The sequence below is a fragment of the Cenococcum geophilum genome (genome assembly GCF_001692895.1).
Source record: "Cenococcum geophilum 1.58 unplaced genomic scaffold K441scaffold_33, whole genome shotgun sequence".
Taxonomy (NCBI): domain Eukaryota; kingdom Fungi; phylum Ascomycota; class Dothideomycetes; order Gloniales; family Gloniaceae; genus Cenococcum; species Cenococcum geophilum.
In genome coordinates this window covers 1500201-1520055 of record NW_027137591.1, presented here as the reverse complement: position 1 = coordinate 1520055, position 19855 = coordinate 1500201, and the positions used below count along the sequence as shown (strand labels likewise).

Genomic DNA, 19855 nt, shown 5'->3' with positions numbered 1-19855 from the left:
AAAATAACATAGTTCGAAGCATCTATGGGGTTGGTTCAATTTGTTCTAACAGTAGAGAAGCTCGACGTTGGGCTCAAAACATTGAATGCCAAATGTAGTCCGCCAAACTGACAACTCTGCCATTGATCCCATACAATCTTCCCGTCCTAAAATCAGTCAGAATCCCGCCAATACACTACAGTAAAAACTGGTTAGTACGATACGGTTTGTACGGCCGAGCGTTGTACCAATGGTATTGTCATACATGGAGTCACGTGTTGGGTTAATAAGCAATAAAAAGGGGCGCTTTAACTTAAAAAGGCTTAAGGCGTCCACCTTGCCGGCTAAATTGGGCTCCCTCCCATACAAAATCTCTACTGGTTATACCAATTTTGGTGGGGGAGACTTAACGATATCATCAAAAGTCAGAATATCATAATATTATACCAAAAAGGCTTTAACCAAAGGGTGTAAATCGTAATATAGAGTATATCGTTGTAATCAAACATCGTACTGGCCAGTTTTTACTATACTCACATTTAGGGATATCCGTTCCTCCTGGCTTTGTTCAATACCGCTTTTCACAACATGTAAAAACATAAAAATAACCCTCCTACATGAATGTCCTAAAAAGATTATAATCATTCCATCAATGCTCGACTGTCTTCATCTTCTTCTGTACCACTTCCGGCAGCTCTTCCGCTTTGACAATACCCAACTTAACCGCATCCCCCCAGAAAAACCACGCCCGATCTTGCGCATATCCCAAATAGTCAAATTCGTCCTCAGCATCCTCCTCCACCGCCGCAGCCGCCTCCTTTACCTCCAATAAAGCGCTTTCGAGCTTCTTGCCCTGTGGGCTCATATCCTCTTCACCATCCTCTTTCTCTTTCGGCTCCCACTCTGGAAATCCCGGGACCTTAGCCTGCACAATCCCCCACGCCACCCAATGGGCTGAGTTTGCCAACCTCCAAAGCCTCGTCTCAGCCATCAGCCTCTGGATCTCAGCATCGGTCTCGCGTTCCGCCTTCTCCTCATTCTCTTGATAACGTTCTGGCGGCGCACGGCTGTCGAGCATAAACGTCGAAATGGAAGAAGATGGCGTGGCTGTCGCCGCTGTGGCCGTGGGCGTACCTCCGGAATAAGCTTGTCCGACGGGACGCAAAGAGGGAGTTGTGGGACCGAAGCCTGGAGTAGGGGGATTAGAAGCAGCGGCACTTCTGAAAGTTGGGTGGTGCAGGAGGTAAGAGCGGATGAAGCGCCGTTGTTCTTCTGGGGTCGGGTAGAGCGTGGTAGTGCAGAGATGGGGAGCGACGGGATCATGGTAGTTGTAGCACCATTCACTCTAAACCGACGTTAGACTTCAAAACCACAGTGTGCCTTTGGGCAAGAGATAAATATGCAGAAGGCGAGGAAATCTTGTAGAAGGAATCTTACAAAATGATTTGCAAACTCCAACCCAGGCAAATTGGCATTCGCGTATTCGAAGTCAATAACGACAAGTTGTTTGTGCTCGTTTGCCGGGAGTAGTAGAGGCGATTCGCCGACGGGCATGAGGCGAAGGATGTTACCGTACTGGGTCTATTATTTTGCTATGTCAGAAACATCTCAATTTTATCGGATGGCATTTAGGAAACTGTACTTACATCATTGTGTGCAAATACTAATCTTTCATTAACCTTCCCAGCTCCTCCATAATGCTCGTTCAACCACTTTCTATATTTCTCTACAGTCCGCCTGAAAATCGGCCATTCGACACCACAAACAAAGCCATGCTGCTTCCGCATAGGGATTCGTGACTTCGCATCGCCTTTGGTACTCTCCAAAACTTGCTTGTCTAGCCAAGTGATGATCTGCTCGCACCTCTCTACCCACTTGTCCCAATTGCGCCAGACGAAGGGGCCATCTTCGCGCTCTTGGGGTAAAAGATCGATGCCTTCGTGTAGTTCGCGCATGCGCTTGGCAATCTGCTTGGAGGTATCTGGAACACGAAGATCTTTGGGAGTAAGGGTGCGAGCGTGAAAGAACTCTTCGAAGCGTCCATTAGTAAAGGTGCCAAGGAGACGGGGTCCGATGCGCTTCCGAGCTAGACGACGGAGGATCTGAAGTTCGGATTCGCGGTCGATCAAGTGCTCAACCTGTGGTCCATAGATGCGGAGAAGGAGTTTTCTACATAATGGTTAGTGGTGCAATTTGCTAAAACACGCTGAAAAGGAGACTTACGGCGGAGGATCTTTGGGAATTGGTAAAGATTCTACGCTCTCGCTAGGGTGGGGTAGGTTCTTGGGTGGAGAAACGACGTATACAGCATTAGTTAAGGCACCGCTTAGACGCTCAACTTCAATATCATTGCTCTTTTCCATAGGTACCCTGCGCCAGCCTTTCAAGCGTAGTGTATGGGTGAGTCGGACGATCTCGAATTTGAAAGTGGCCCACGCCTCCTTCTCCTTAGGCGTATTCTTCCCTGTGCCACTTATATCTTCACCGGGTTCCGCAGCACCTCCTGTATATGCTAAAGTTCGAGAATTATCAAGTATAGCTTCACAGCCGGGAACTATTGGGTCGCCATCAAAGTAGTCTGTGTCAGATGAAGCAGCAGTAGAATGGCGTCGAAGTTTCATGACTGAAGAAATTCGGCGAATATGAGATGATTTCCTACTGCCTGTAGGGCGCTCGTGAGCTGCAAGAGACAGGCTTTTCTCAAGAATATTTGCTAGGTTCTCAAGGGCGATTGAGCTCTCTGAGGACGTCGATGGCCGCCTTTCACGCGTATCAGCTGATCCATCAGCACGTTCAGCAATTGAGTGCTCTGATAGTCCAGGAGCTTGTAACCCATCTTGGGTAGAGGTCTTCCGTGAGGCCTTGCGTGCTGCTCGCCTGGACTTTTCTTGTTTTAACCACGCACTAACTTGTGCCACAAGGTTATCATGCGAATGACGGCTCTGAGGACGACTTCTGGATAACTCTGCTTCATCATTGAGTAGTCCAAGCAAAGGTGTTCCTGTTAAGCTCTGTCTTCTTGATGAACCACCGGAGGGTCGTCCGGATAAGCGCTTTCCACCAACACTGGCACGAAACTGCTTTGCAGTTTTGTCTAAATCAAAGGGCTCGCCACCCTGATCGACTTCTTTAGATTTACCTCTCATCATAGGTGAGATGCTCTCTGGCTCAGCTATAGAGACGACTGCAGAGGACAGAATCAGCTTAATGAGCAAGTACTGCATTATGGAGATTTTTTCTAATATAAAATCACAGAGAGAACTTAGCTAGCTACTCAAACACGGGTAATACAGCTTAGAAAGTGAACAATACAAAAAGTTCATGGAACATTCGAGCCAACCGCCGATTCGCATGGAGAGTAAAACCTTGAAGAACTACTAAGACACAATGTTATGGGGAAGGTTGAGATCTAGTGAAGCTATCCAAGTACATCCAACCGGATTTTCCACGTTTTGGCAGAAAGGCTATAGGGATAGGGTTGCAGGATGTTCGAGGGGCACACCGAACAGACCGAGAAGCAAGGATGGAATATATATGCACGAGATTAGGACGAACCTTTTTGTGCCGTAGATCGTGGGGATGTGCCTCCTTCCACGACATTACGGTAGATGTCTGGAGACAAGCTTTGCTTGCCCGCATCAGGTTGTGACAGCCTGTTGGCTGACGACATGGGTATTACCAAGGTTGTGCTTCTTTACTGGGCAAAGGCGATGTCCAAAGCACTTTAGGTGTACAAAAGCGTTATTAGGCCTTTCGCCTGAATTGCATGGTAATACGACTTTGGGGACTGGGCTCGGAGGTTGGCGTGGCACGGAATCAAAGCACCTGATGCCAGACTAATTTGCGTTGAGGTCCCACGTGCTTAAATGATAGGCCATGATCTGGAGCTTAACTGTAGCTATCCAAGAAACTCAAAGTCAGCAAGAAGCGTGGGAATGAGAATGAAGAAAGCAAGCAAGACTGAAAATTCTGTCAAGGCCTTGGAAAAAGCAAGGTAGCTGGATGGAGTTTGTCATAGGAAGAGAAACGGATTTGGCTTATCTCATAAATCAGACCCTTCGTGTGCACGGACTAACTGCTCCTTATTAACCAACGAAATCTTCCACAAAGGTTCTGAGGGCTTATGATCGCAGCTTTGGTAGTAACTAAATTATTTGATTTTTATCCTTTTTATAAGCTATCTCCTAATTATAATAGTTATTTTCGCCTACGGAAATACTAAACTACAAGATAACGTACACGCTGTGGACAAAAAAGTTGGCACTGCGAAAATACCTGAGATGCCTGCACGCACCTCTCCCTACGTAAATTTGTCTGCGCACGCATAAATGCAATTATACGGCTTGTAGTAATTAATTTGGCTATTATTTTAGGAAGTATATAGATAAGATATTGCGGTAATAGGTGCATTTATGCGTGCGCATACAAATTTGGGTGGGAAGAGGTGTTTTTGCAGTGCCAACTTTTTTGTCCACAGCGTGAACGTATTAGCCACCCCAACGAGCTAGCCACCCAAGCGAGCCGCCCGAAATTACACTAAAATCAGCTATCTTTAAATATTAATAACTCTACCACCACTTAATAAATAACCTTGAAATTCTAAAAATAGATACTTATATACTTATACTACTAATATAATAAACATTTAGATATATTATTATTATTAAAGTTATATATTTACTATTAAAGATTTTTTTTTTTTTTTTTTTAAAAATTTCAACTATAAGTTAAGGAAGGCCATCGAAAACGGACTCTGCACCTGTACGTGGTGACGGCTACAAACCTGAGTCTTCGAAGTTCAGACTCAGAGCCAACGCAGAGACGTCGCACAGCGTGCGATACGACCTAGTGGTGGTGGTGGGTATTATAGGCGGTAGTAAAAAGTTTTTACATAGGATGGTGAGATCTCGAAAACCACCACTAAGTGCCCCTTACGAACAACAGCAACACTATTCTCCTATTAAGGCACCTATACAATCCAACATGGATACGCGGCATTCGATAATATCCCCCGACCCCTAGTAGAGAGTATTAACGACCTCTTACGTTGACGAACGAGCAATTGCGAATAAATGAGCAACGAGTAAATATACGGCCCCTCCTAACCCCTAGGGCGATCGCCCGCGGAGCATATAGTTACTCGCCATTAACTATTAAATACTACCTAGCAGCCTAAATAATACCGTATGGTTTTCCTATCTCCTCTTAAGGAGTGGTAACCCTTAGTAAAGGCCTAGTAACTGGGGCCTAAGCATAAAAGATACTCAGGCATACACATCCCGCTCGCCTTTTAGTATAGTAGTAGTTTATAAATAAATCCCCCTTACGCCTTTAATAGGCCTTAGGAGGGGGAAGGTATAGCGTATATAGTAATAGTTAATAAGAGATAGCATATAGGGGGTGGTTAAAATATGGAACATAACTATAAGTGTATAGCAATTAAACGGCAAGGCCTAGCTAGGACGTAGTAAACCCTAGCTGGGATAAGCTAGAAAAGGAAGTAGTAGTTCCTAAGGAGTTCAAACATCTAAGGAGGACAGGATATAGCCGTAGGCCTATAGGGCCGCCGCTACGGACGGACATGGCAAACCGGGGTTTTTTATCCTACTAAGGTAGCTTATAGGGTTTTTCCTCCCCTAAACTGCAGGGTTTTCTTCCTATAAATTATAAGTTTTCCCCCTATGACGGAGTAGTCTGCGTGGGCCTAGATAGGATCCGTATTAGACGTTAATTAAGAATTACTACTATAAGTTAAGGAATTAGATTTTTAATATTAAAAACCTAGAAATTATTAACTTAAATACTTAAATTTTTAATTTTAGAATTATTTATTAAGTAGTAGTAGAGTTATTAATATATAAAGATAGTTAATTTTGGTATAATTTTAGGTGACTTACTTAGGTAGCTAATACGTTATACCTTATACTGTATACTGACCTATTAACATATCTAGTTAATAGAAACCGCTAATAAAGTTCTAGTAATAATATCTTTAATAACTAGAGCCTTACTTATAAAACTACTAACGAAGAAGAGGTTGTATTAGTGAGATAGCTATATTAAAAAGAAGAGCGACAAGCAATTAAGGAATAAAAATTTATAAAGACAAAATAAGAGTTTACTTAAGAAGGGCAACAGACTTAAAAAACTTTTTTAAATAGATGTTTATATTTAACTACGCCGAAAAGGTCGAAACTGCGTCTATATATCTTGCGAGAACTGCTTATAGCTACTAGGATTAAAAGATATAGTAAGTTACTTACTACTTCCTTGTTATTTAATTAGTAAAGTTTAAACAAAATTTTATCTACTTCTAGTTATAAAGAAGCCGGCAGATTTCGTAGAAGCCTTAGAAAAACCAAAACTAAATACTATCTATAAACCTAACTATATAACTAAATAGAGTATAATTAGTTTTATATTATTATAATTCTCTTATATTATATAGTATATTAATGCTGCCGTATAAGCCCTTAATAGTTTGTTTATATTTACGGCTACGCTTTCTAGTTCGCCGCTACGTGCTTTAAAGATTAGTAATATATCCCTCCTTACCTTTTAAATATGCTGCCTAAATCCCTGTAGATTTTCTAAGTCCTCTAATAAGTGCGCCTCCTTTAACTCTAAGTATAAAACGCTTTTAAACATTTCTAGCTCTTATACTACGCTATTATCTCCCACTGTTTCCATAAGCTTTAGTAAGCTAAATAACCCCTTTTAATTTTAATTTTCCCTTAGGGTATCTATGTTAATATTATATCTATATCGCAACTGGCTAAAAGAAACTGTAATTTTCTAGAAGGTTTTCAAACTCTTATAAACGTTAAACGCGTAGAAGACTTCTACCCTCTAGTAGACTTATAGCGTGCTATTAATTTACGTTTAGTATAAGGATCTTAATAGTTATTATAGAGGAACCTAAGCTTATAAGTTTTTCTATCGTATTATGGATTTTTTGACCGAGTATTTGTTTATCTTATACTAGTGTAACCAGCGGTATTTCTTCTTCTATTATATTACTAGTTGACGGCTTAAAATCCTAAGCACCTCTATCTTACTTAGCGAATACTTTATTGCTCTTATCGGCCCTATCTATTACTTTATTAGCCTCTTACCTCCTCTACTCTAATAATAATATTGCTATTAATAATTAATTTATAGCTAAATGTTATTGCAGGCGGGTATAATATCTTGGTTTACCTTAAGTTATAAAATAAATACTTTAATTTCCGGCGCTACCTATTTTAGAGCTATAGTATAGCGTATAAAATTAGGGGAGGGGTATTAAAACCTTTTAGTAAGTGCCGCGTTAATAATCCGGGCCTTATATTAGGGAGGAAAGTAGAATATAAATAGCCGTTAAGTGCTAGTGTAGAGCCATATTTAAATAGGGTATTGACGTTACTATATATTATTTTTAGATTAATCTCTATTAGCTTTATCTAGTTACCTTATAACTATTAGACGTATATAGCTCCGATACTATAATTTCTAATAGCTAACTTTTTTAGACTAAAGTGTGCTAGATAAAGCTACCCGTTTATAGAGTACTACTAACGTCCTTAGGGTATTATTAATAACTTTTAAAGGTCTAATAACTAAGACGGAACTATAGGACTAGTATATTATACCCTTTTCTTATAGTTTAATTGCCTATTTAACTTGTTTACTAGCTAAGTAGGAGTAGCGTTATCCCTTCTAACTTAGTCCTTATTTATTCTTTAAAATCTTAAATCCCTAGGAATTTCCCTCCCGTACTTATCTATTTACTAAAATACTAAACTATTTCCCTAGTCCACTTTTTAGACTCTTAAGTTACTAGCCTTTTATCTTTATTAAGTAGTAAGTTAGTATTAGTAGTTATTTACTTACTTAATTATATTTAGATACTGTATAATTACAGCACCTGTTATACCAAACGCGTGCTTACGCGTTCGGTACACCAGGTACGCGTTTACGCGTTCAGTGCACCAACCACTCGCTTACGCGTCTGGTGCACTTATGAAGCACTGACTAATTAGGGGGGAGGTGCATTAGTATATAGACCACGTAGTCTGCTTTATACAATCGACAGTCACCACCGTCTAAATAAGCATATAATACTATACGTATTTCGTGCCCCTAGACACGACTCACTTATACTATTAAATTGGTACNNACACTNATTAGTNAGCGCGCACAGATCAGGAGATACGCACTTGCTTAGAAGACGTCTAACGCTCCACCTTACAAGCCCCTATTTCAGTTAAAGAGAATTAAAGTACTTTAGATTTGGAAGACGTCTAACGCTCCACCTTACCTAGAATTACCTTAAATCTACCCTGGTTTTGGAAGACGTTTACGCTCCACCTTAATTAGAGATATTAACCACTATACTAGTAGTTAACGCGACCACGTTAAGAACACGATTACACCAAGAACGCGACCACCACACCCTACTAAAATACCCTGGCCTTCTCTCTAACCCCTTATAGAGACCCCTTACCCTTTTACGAACCGTTACGGACCCGTTAATTACTTTTACGGACCGTTACGGAGACCTCTTACTCTCCTGCGAACTACTATGGACCTATTAAGACCCTACGGAGACCTCCTTACCCTTCTACAAACCGTTACGGGCCCGTTAACCGATTTTACGGACCCTTATAAGACCTCTTCCACCCGCTACGCACTATACTATACTATATAGTATGGCGGACATTAGCAAGCAGGTTGATGAAGGTCAAAAGAAGTAGAGATAAGGAGTTAATATTACGTCTATAGATAATGTTAACAACTATATTAAATTTAAAATCCTTAAGTATAAATACTTTAAGCTTATGAACGTTAACCTATAGGAGTAATACCAGAAAGACTTTGCGGACTTTATGGAAGCCATCTTTAAGGAATATAACCCCACTACCATCCGTAACCTATAGACCCTTTTATATAACTAAGGCGTATAGGTTAAAAGGAATAAATAGGTTACTGTTGTACGGTCCTTATATAATATAATATATAAGGAGGACCGAACGGAATAGATTAAGGAAGAAATCCTAAATAAGTATAACACTACTAAGGAACTCTTTGCTTCTTCTAAACTTAATATAATTACTAGCCTTATACCTAACCCTCTTAACTAAATTCGTCCTATAAACTTAAGCAGTTTCGGAATTAATCTTACTGGCCAAAGTATACCTAGTACTTATGTTACGGACCGTAATACCCCTATAACCCAAATTACGGACCATAATACCCCCGCGAACTAAAATACGGACTAAACCCCTTATATTATTTAAACTATAGATCCGCAACCCATATATCCGTAACCTATAAATCCATAAGCTATAGACCTATAAACTACCTAAGTAAAGACCTACGGCAAGGAGCTAGCTAACCTAGCTAAGCTCTACACCGACGAATCCAAGTATAGCGGTGAAAACGACAACTTTGACTTTAAACTAACTATCTTTACGGACCTCTGTTAGAAGGCTGATATTCCTAAATAGGAGTTTAGCTAAGCCTACTCTACTATACTGCGCGGCCTAGTACTTAACCACTACTACACCAACCTTAAGAGTAACCCCCTTAGTGTTCCCTTTAATAAGCTATATAAAGCCATATATAACTACTTTAAAGGACTGGAATATAGGCGTAATATCCTTACCCAATGGAATGCGACTAAGTTACGGACCGTAATAAACAAGAATACTAAAAAATTAACTATAGAGTGCCTACAAATCCTTATTAAAGACCTCCGCCACCTACAGCACAGTTTTAATATTAAGCTTTAAACGGATAACTTCTTATATAATAAACTGATTACGGCCTACTAGGAAATGGAACCCTATAAATACGCCTATTATAAGCCCGCAGACACCATAGCTAGCCTTATTAACGATTTACGGTCCTCCATTATAACGTATAAAGCCTTAAACCCGCTAGGTAGTACTTAAGCTTTTATTACGGACCTGCAAAATCCGCAACCTAATTTAGATGCCTACTTTACGGACCGCCGATACCGCCAGCAGTATCCGCATTAACTAGGTTCTACCCGCAACCTCCATAGTAACTTTTATACGAAAGTATACCCCCACAGACAAACTAGTTAGAAATGCTTTGTGTGTAGTAAGGAAGGATATTAGTCTATAAGGCATACCTAGGAAGAACGTAATAGGTCTAAAAAGAGATTTAATAAACGGATTAGCTAGTTTATCTTAGAATACGAAGGAGAGGAAAAAGAGAAGCCCCCTAATAAGTTAATAGAAGCCCTTATAATTAACTTTAACCTAGATAACTAAAAATAGGAGACCCTAAAGACGTTCCTAACTACTTTTAGACCTTTTACGGACAGCTAAGCCTTTAATATTATAACCGTATTAGCCGACCGTTCCTTTATATACTCAGTTGCGCCTAAAAACTATTCCGTAAGCACCCCCGTTACGGACGTTATAGATTATAAGCAGGACCTATTTATATATATTACCACAAAACGCTATACCCCTAAGGAATTCTATAATATTATAATCGACATAGGCGCCTCTAAGAAGTCTACTGCAGGCTATAGATAATACCTTGTATATAGGACCACCGCAAATAACAATACGGACATTGATATTACGTAAACTAGGGCCATAAACGTCCAATTCGGCATTGGCTTAACTGCATCAATTAAATCAGTTGCAGTTAAGACCCTAATTAGCCTAGTTAACTTCCATATAGTAAAAGCAGACACCCCTTTCTTACTTTGCCTTGCGGACATAAATAGGTTATAGGTCTACTACAATAATATTACGGACACCTTAACTAGCCCCGCAACTACCCCAGGAAGTAAATATATCACCCTACTAATTACACGATAATTTAGACACCCGTTCCTTATATAGGGAGAGACTTTACAGACCTACATTTAAGAATCTTTTAACTATAACCTGTGCTACCTTACCAGTACTAAAATCCACCGTTTATACCGCCGTTTCGGCCACTTATTAGCCGAAAAGCTATATAGAGTTCTTAAACGCTCTAGATATAATAATGTTAATAGGAAGGCAATCGACCACCTAACTAAATACTGCTCTTTTTGCCAGAAATACGGACGTTCCCTAGGCAGATTTAAGTTCACCCTTTATAAGGACCTTAACTTTAACCACTTAGTATACGTAGATATTATATATATTAACGGCAGCCTAGTATTATATATAATTAATAAGGCAACCCGCTACTAAGCCGCCCGTTAGTTGCAAAATATATCCGTAAAGTATACTTGGGATATTTTATAGACCTACTGGATTAACATATATATTAGACCTCCTAAGTATATTACCTACAACACCAGTAGGAACTTTATCAGCAAGGAATTCCAGTAGTATACTACGGCCATGGCTATATTAATAAAAGCTGTTCTAGTTAAGGCGCATTAGTTTATTAGGCTTATTAAACGAGCTTACCTAGCTCTATGGAGAGCTTATTAGATTATTATGGACAAGTATAAGGATATCTAAAAGGAACTAGCTTTACAGATAGCCATAAAAGCCGTTAACGACACCGCTGGCCCTGACGGACTAGTACCTACCCTCTTAGTTTACGGAGCCTACCTAAGGATAAGCAACCTAGGCCCCCCTACCCCATCTATTACGGAACAAGCAGCTGTAATACGGAAGGCAATAGCCGAAATAGTTAAATTACGGGCTAAATAAACTATTAATAATGCCCTATACTACCGCAACGGACCTAATACAACCTTAGTACACAACCTCCCGCTTAACTCTAAAGTCCTTATATAGCGTAAAAGTAGCAGTTAGAATAGACCTTACCGTCTACTAGCCGTAGAAAACGAGATATACTACGTACAGCTTCCTAGCGGGCTAACTAGCTTTAGAAGCACGTCCATAAAACCCTACTTTCGGCCCAAAAACACCTATAATGTTAAGCTAGACGAACTAGAAGCAACCGCCAAACCAGACAAACCAAAAACGACTGCCGAATTAGATAAACTAGAGGCACCCTTACCTACCCTAGAGGTCCCCTAGAAACCCACTAAACTTACTAAACCTGCCATAAAGCGTAGCCGAGGACGCCCCTATAAGAATCCCGTAACGGAGAACTACCTAACCTCCGTAGGCATATTCGCAAAGTAATCTCCGCCTGCGGATATATTAGTTCTAGTATAGGAAACCCCTTTTACGGACTCACGGCGTAAAAAGATTAATGGACTACTTAAAAAGGGTATCTTTACGATTATAACGGAGAGAGACGTTCCGTAAAGCGTCCGTATATTTAACTTACGCTTTATTAATAAGATTAAGCACCCTAGTACTAATAAAGCCTTTAAGAAATTAAGGCTCATTATATAAGCTTATAATGACTAGGGAAAGGACCTAGTCCTTATACAATCGCCTATAATTTAACGGGTTAGTTAACGGATTATACTTATACTTATGCCTAGACTACAGCAAACCAAATCCGTAGCCCTTTACTTACGGGATATTTTATAAGCCTACGTGCAGTCTAATACCTACCTAAGTAGGGATATCTTTATATGACTACCCTATAAGCTTAACCTACAACTAGGAACAATTTTATGGGTTATAAAACCTCTTTACGGAGTACTAGAAGCCGGAAACCATTGGTTTAAGATATACTACCAGCACTATATTAGTAAACTTAAAATAGAATAGTTAACCTATAACCCCTACCTCCTATACAGCCTATTAAACGGCCTTAGTATTGTTAGACTCTAAATAGATAATACCCTCTTCTTAGCAGACCGGATATTTGCGGACGCTAAAGAGACTAAACTATAAGAAGCTAAGTTTTTAGCAAAGCCGTAAGAGTAGTTAACTAAGTAAACTCCAATTAAGTTTAACGGAGGCTTAATTATATAAAAGGGCAATTTAATCCAGCTAACTTAAAAACGCCAAGCTTAAAACCTAAAGCTTATTATAGCAAAGCCTACGGACCTCACTAGTTCCTATAAAGAGACCTATAAGACCGTAAATATAAAGGACTAATACGCTGCACAGCGTGTAAGAGGCGCCTATATTGCTATAGTCTACTAACCCGAATCTACCTACGACTTATCCTTTACAGCCTAGGCAGTAGATCCGTAAAAAAAAAATATCAAGCAGCTTAATAAGCGTATTCAGTGGTAAATTAATAATATAGCAAGGGGACTTACTTTCGTACCACTAGACCTAAGTTCCCTTAGCTTACTGGCATTTATAGACGCCTCCTTTACCAATAATAAAGACCTATTATTATAAATCGGCTTTATAATTGTACTTACGGACTACAATTAGGACGTAAATATACTGCACTAGTCTTTAATTAAGTGTAAATGAGTAACCCGTAGTATACTAGCTTCTAAACTATATATACTAGCTTATAGATTTAATATAGTAGCCGCAATCAAATTAACGGTCTAGAAGATTCTATAACTAGAGTAGTTACCCCTAGTTTTATATACCAATTTAAAGTCCCTTTATGACTGCCTAGTTAAACTAGGTATAACATAAGAGAAGAGGCTTATAGTCGACCTAATATGCTTATATTAGGCCTATAAACGACGTAAGATTACGGAGGTTAAATGGATTAGTAGCGGAGATAACTTAGCGGACGCTATAACTAAGGCAAAGCCATGTTAAGCCCTTAAAACCCTAATTAATATAAATAAGCTTAACCTAAAAGTCATAAAATGGGTAGAATAGGATTAATAAAGTACCTATGGTACGCCTATGGCCCGTTAGAAGGCCGTACGGCTCATTATACGGCCTATTCTACGGACTATAAGCTGTTAGGTGGAAAAACGGTGGAAAGCTGTAATAGAACTTGGTGGACTTACGTAACCTGCTGAATTCTGCCATATTCTGCCACAGTGGTTGAATTAACTAATTACGATTTTCTATACCGGGCATGGAAAATCGCCATTGGCTCGCTTAGCACTAGCGCCTTAGCGGCCCTCAAAATCTAACTTATAGCTCGTCTACTGCCCGTTAAAAGGCCGTACGGTTTATTTTACGGACCGTAAGCAGGACTTACGGCCAGCTTAAGGTACCGTTTGGAAGACAGCCTAGACGGCACCTTGGGGGAGATTTCCTATGTATTTTCCTTTGTGTTCTATGGTTTTATTAAAGTAATTACGGAGGCTATACATAGGTGGTTTCATTTTTTAAGTACTGCTAGTGTATAATTACAGCACCTGTTATACCAAACGCGTGCTTACGCGTTTGGTACACCAGGTACGCGTTTACGCGTTCAGTGCACCAACTACTCGCTTACGCGTCTGGTGCACTTATAAAGCACTAACTAATTAGGGGGGAGGTGCATTAGTATATAGACCACGTAGTCTGCTTTATACAATCGATAGTCACCACCGTCTAAATAAGCATACGATACTATACGTATTTCGTGCCCCTAGACACGACTCACTTATACTATTAAATTGGTATCGACAGATACTTTTTCTTCTATTTTATAAAGTAATAAACAATGTATTTAATAGAGTTATAATCCCTATTACCGATCCTTACTCTATAGCTATTTCGGCCTCTACCTCTATTATTACATCCTTAAGGTCTATATACTCCTAATATATTCTATATTTATTCTAAATAGGGTTATTAAATCTTTAGGTATATCGTTTCTATAAATATATTTTCTATAGTAGAGCCTATTTTACTTATTACCTAATTTATATATACTCTAAAGTTCTTTTAACTTAGGCTCTTATAGCCAATAGCTTACGCTATACTTAGCGTCTTTATAAATTTAGTATACGTTATTATAGTAAAACGCGAAGTATTTAATTAAATACTCCCTTATTCCTTGTAGTATACTAATATTCTTTTACGCGTTTTTATCTTAGGTGCCTTTTACTATATTAGTACTTTAACCGCTCCTATAGTCTCTAATATAATATCCTTATTTTCTATAATATATCCCTTCTTAAACTACTTATTTTACTATAAAGTCTACCTAAACGTCTTCTACTACTAAAATCTCTAGTTTAGCCTCTATTGTAACAAAGCCTTATAGGAAATACCACGGTAGAATTGTTAATAGGCTGGGTATATAGGTTAAGGAATAGTCAAATAAGTAAATATAATTGGTAGAGTAGGTTACCTAATAGATTAACTCTAATTATATTCTAAGATTTACTATAAAGAAGAGAACTATTTAGGTAGGGACTATAGTCCTTTAAATATACAATACGTTAGTATATTAGTACCTTAGTATATTACCTATATTCCTATATTTCTACATTTTTATATTCCAAACTTATAACGTAACTAACTATATAACTTAGCTAACCTTTATCCTATAGCTTAATTAGTTCTAGCGCCTCCTATACTGTCTTAACTAACTCATTTATATCTTTTTTTAGTAGTTATACTACTGCCGATATAAGGTCCGTAATGCTATCCCCCCTATTTATCTTAATAGGGTCTATAGGGAGTTACGTGTCCTATAGCGCACGGCTTAAAGTCTCTATATAAAGAACTTTAAGCAATAACAACATTATCTAATTGAATTCGAATATGCTAGTGTGGGAGGGTACGACCTCTCTAAGATAGGAAAGTCACAGTACTGTTAGTCAGTCAGTCAGTCAGTCTATCGGTCAGTTTGTCGGTTGGTTACAATCAGTCAAAATTAAGCAGTAAGAAGAGAAAGAAAAGAGTATATTTAAGGAAAGTTGTATGTCTATTGGTGTCGCCTGAGTTATTAAAGACTCTAAGGGCTCCAGACCGATCTATATAACTTATAGAAGGCCTAGGCTCTCCCAAAGCTATGCCTAATCTAGATATTGAATCTAGGGGCCAAATCACACTACTATATACCTCCCCCACCTAAGTTGTTGTCCCCTAACGACTTCTAAAACTCTAAAACTCCTTATCTTTAAAACAAAGACACGGTAGGTAATTGTATGCGTTCCTTACCCTTACCATAAACTTAAGATAGTAAACGAGGAGACTCCGTTTTAGTTAAATAAGACCATTTTTATCTACTTAGCTAAGTAGTAAGAGAGACCTTAGACTAGCGGCTCTTAGATAATATGGCTCTTTTGTGCCCTTCCATTTACTCAGTTCTGTCCTATAATTCTTTAGGCAACTCTATATAACTCTATCCTTCTATAATAACCGGGGGCACTCTACTTAGATCTACCGTAATAGCTAAAGGATTAATTCCATTATTAATGCAGTAGAAGTAAGAGCGGCTATTAAAGCGTTCTATCTTAGTTACACATATTAGCCTAAACGCATCTTTATAATTCTTAACGGCCCTAAGACGGTAGGAATACATCCATTTCCTAACTTCGTTCCCGTTACCATTAAGAAAAAGGTTATAATCTTAAATTACCGCTAGAGAATCCCATTATTATTTACTAAGAAGGGCGTTAGATAGAGTGCTAGCAGCTATAAGCTTAACTGCTGTAGAGAAGCAATATAGAATCGCGCTATAGAGATTAGCATGTCCAGACGGCGTATAGGGCGGCGCTCTTAAGTCTTAGTGCGTATCTACCAACTCTACCTAAGTACCTCCTTTAGTAACCTTAAGGTTATTATAATCGTCCTAAATACCAATAAACTATAATAGCATTGTTCGCTAGGTTCCAGTTAAAGGTCCTTTCGCTCTATAAGGAAGGTAAGGCATAGTTATATATATATCTCCTTTTTTACATAGCTAAGCTACCTAGTCGGTTATATACTTTTCTATATCTTTAGTAGTCTAGTCTTGGTTAGAGATCTTATAAACGAATCCGTTACCCTTAGTCGATCCTCGCGCTTTAAAATCCTCCTATTATAATTCTAGGTGGTAATGCATGCCGGGTAGAATAATTATACAGTTATCTTTAGTCTTATTATTTAGAGAAACGCTTCCTTAGATTATATCGGCACCGCGTCCACTTTTAAGAAGTAAGGGAATATTAACGTTAATGTAACAGAAAGCTGTAGAGTCTCCTTTAACCGCGAATTTTGTATAATAAGGGTAGGAAATAAGTCGCCACTAGCTATTAGGCCTAAGAGCGTAATAGAGATAATAATACTAAGGGTCTTATCTTATTAGCTATTAGTAGAGACCGTAGACTATCGTTCTTAACCAGCTATAATTTAGCCGCCCATTAATTAGACACTAATGGTGGCGGTATATATACATTTCCTTATTAATTATTACCGAGATACTAGAATCCCACCACTATCCAAACACGTTTAAAATTATAGATCCTTCTTGCTACTACACTTCTTAGTCTTTTAGTAATATTATCTAATTAAGCAAAGCCTCTCTATTATATAAAAACCTTAGTGCTAAATTATAAATGAACTTATACGGTCCTAAGGAATTAGATGGAACTAGAGGTCTATAAGCTTTTCTAAACCAAGAATACGTGGTGGGATCGGTCTTTATAGTGTTAAGGTAGTTATAAGCGTAATATATTAAATAGAGTCTGTAACACAGTGCGGTATAGTTTAAACCCTTTATTACCAAACCTATACGTCCTCCTATAGCTTATGTATACATCTAGTAGACCTTATATATCTCTAAATTAGAACTAGCTACCCTATACTAACTGCGCAAGAGCTTTATAACCTTAGTTGGTTTAATTTTAGTAGTTCGGTTTAGGGACGCCTTAAGATAAGCGGGCACGTTATCCTTATAGTTACACCCTCGTTTTATACAGAGTACCGCTATAGTATCTACAGCCTCCTTAATATACTCCTTATTATCTCCCGGCTCAATAACGTTCTTATTAAACATTAATACTACCCCTAGCCCTCCTACTTCTAGGTAAGCAATCATCAGCCCTCTTCTTAGATTCCTTCTAGATAAAGATACTGGTAGCTATGGGGGCGAGCTAACAGGTATTCTAGCCGCAAGAATGCTCTCGTTTATGGATAATAATAGCGAGTTAACTAATATAGGTAATCCTTATTAGGACGGGCTTGGTATAATACTAACGCCTCCTTCTTAAACAGGTGTTAATGGCTAAAAAGCTAAGGGATTTATTACGTTAGAAGCATGTTATAAATATATTCGTAGTATAAGAGCTAAGCTCTCTCCTGCTTGTTTAATTCTAATATCGGTAACCTCTAGTCCCACAGTAGTTAGTCTCCTACTTTTTGGCGGCAGGTCCTTATTTAGAATAAGAAAACCAGTTAAGTATCTTCCTAAGCTATAATTATTTACTACCTAGTCTAATACCGCCCTTTCTGGCATCTTTGGCGCGAGCGCGAAATCGGTTAGCTGTAGTTAAGTAGTATTCTTAATACCACGCCCTAGATGTTTAAGCCTATTAATTAGGGCCTTATTAACTTATGCCGTTACTTTATAAAGTGGGTAGACGGTAAGCTTTTGGGTGGTAAAAAGGAAGTAGTAGGAGACCGCGTGTTTAAGTAGACCGTTAAGAATACCTTATCCCCAGGACTTTCGGATAGTTTCTCTAGCTTTATTATACTAATTTCTTTAATTTTTTACCATCTTACTAATGTTAGAGATGTCCTTAAAGATTAATAAAAACGCGTTCCTTCCTAGAGATGCTTATAGCCCGTTATTCTAGTTAACGAAATTAACTACTATACTAGCAGTATCTGCGTAGTTTTCTTAAGAGAGCAGAATCTTGTTATAGATTTAGAAGAGCACTGCTTAACATTAATTAACTGCAAAGCCTCTAACTTCTGCAAGGACGTCACTAATCTATTACTTAGCTCCTTTATATAGTACTAAAGGTCTACTAGATAAAGACATAATAAACATACTGTTATTAATTCTGTTTAATTTGTGACTTTAACTAATTATAGCTGTGTTTAAGGTTTATTAAGGGTAAAAAGGTAAAGTTTTAAATAGGGTTTTCTAATCTAAATAGTCTACTAAATCTAGGTAGTAGTATAGAGTTTTACCGGCTCTAATTGTTAAATGGACTAATTATAATTTTCTATCCCTAGGATGGAAAATCGCTATTGGCTTAGTAAAGGCGGTAAGCGGAACTAATATCTTTGCAGTAAATAATACTAGATAGTTATGCGCAAATATTCTTCTATTCTTACCTTACTACTACCACGTATTAGATTCCTGTAACTAAAAAAAGTAAATAAGAAAGTATAATAGAAAGAGCTTTAGGAAATACGGTAAATAAACGGACGGATTATACGGCTATTATTTATATCCTCTCCCCCACTTTAGAACTTAACTATCCCCTAGTTAAATATTTTATACTTAGTTCTATTAAACAATCTTTCTAAAACGCGCACTTCTTAAACTATACGGCGTTATAATACTAGTAGATTTTATATAACATCCTCCTTAGGTTCTGGCTCTGCTGTTATTTCTTATAGTATAGTTCCGCCTAACTAGTTAAGCTAGTCTTTCTAGCGGACCTTAGATATCTATTATTAATAGAACTTCTTTAATCTATTTCCTGGAGTTTAATTACAAAACGGCGTGCCATTAAGATCCTTAATTAAGTACCATCCTTTATAAGGGTAACTCTTACGTACGCGGAACGGGCCTAGCTATTTTAGATCTAACTTACGACTACTAAAATAGTCTTACTTAAGCTGCGTGTTATAAAGTATAACTATATCTCTAACCTTAAATCCATCCTAGCGAATATGGTAGGTGTCATTAAAGTACTCCTTATTTGCTACCCTTAGTCGTCTTATATATGTAATAGCCTCTTTTATATCTATATCTCTTTAGTTAAACTGCTTTATATAAAGTGCTAGTAGCTCTATAGTGGTCCGGACTATTTGCCAAGGTAGCGTCTACTAAGTAGGTATATAGAGTTTAATAGGAAGAACATACTTATATCCGCATATAACTCTTACCGGTGTTATTCCCGTAGGCCGCTTAATAGTTATCCTATCTGCCTATAAAACAGTATAAAGATTATCTAGCTATAAGC

At 38.3% G+C, this 19855-nt stretch overlaps 1 protein-coding gene across 1 annotated transcript; it reads right to left on the bottom strand.

Moving 5' to 3' along the window:
* Positions 1-447: 447 nt before the first annotated feature.
* Positions 448-3980, bottom strand: K441DRAFT_663534 (kinase-like protein). The gene is made up of 5 exons (XM_067649210.1): positions 3535-3980; positions 2203-3163; positions 1626-2148; positions 1417-1560; positions 448-1324 (listed from the first exon to the last, which is right to left on the bottom strand). The coding sequence occupies exons 1-5, from the start codon at positions 3647-3649 to the stop codon at positions 629-631; spliced, it is 2439 nt and encodes an 812-aa protein (XP_067501763.1). The 5' UTR covers positions 3650-3980; the 3' UTR covers positions 448-628.
* Positions 3981-19855: the final 15875 nt, after the last annotated feature.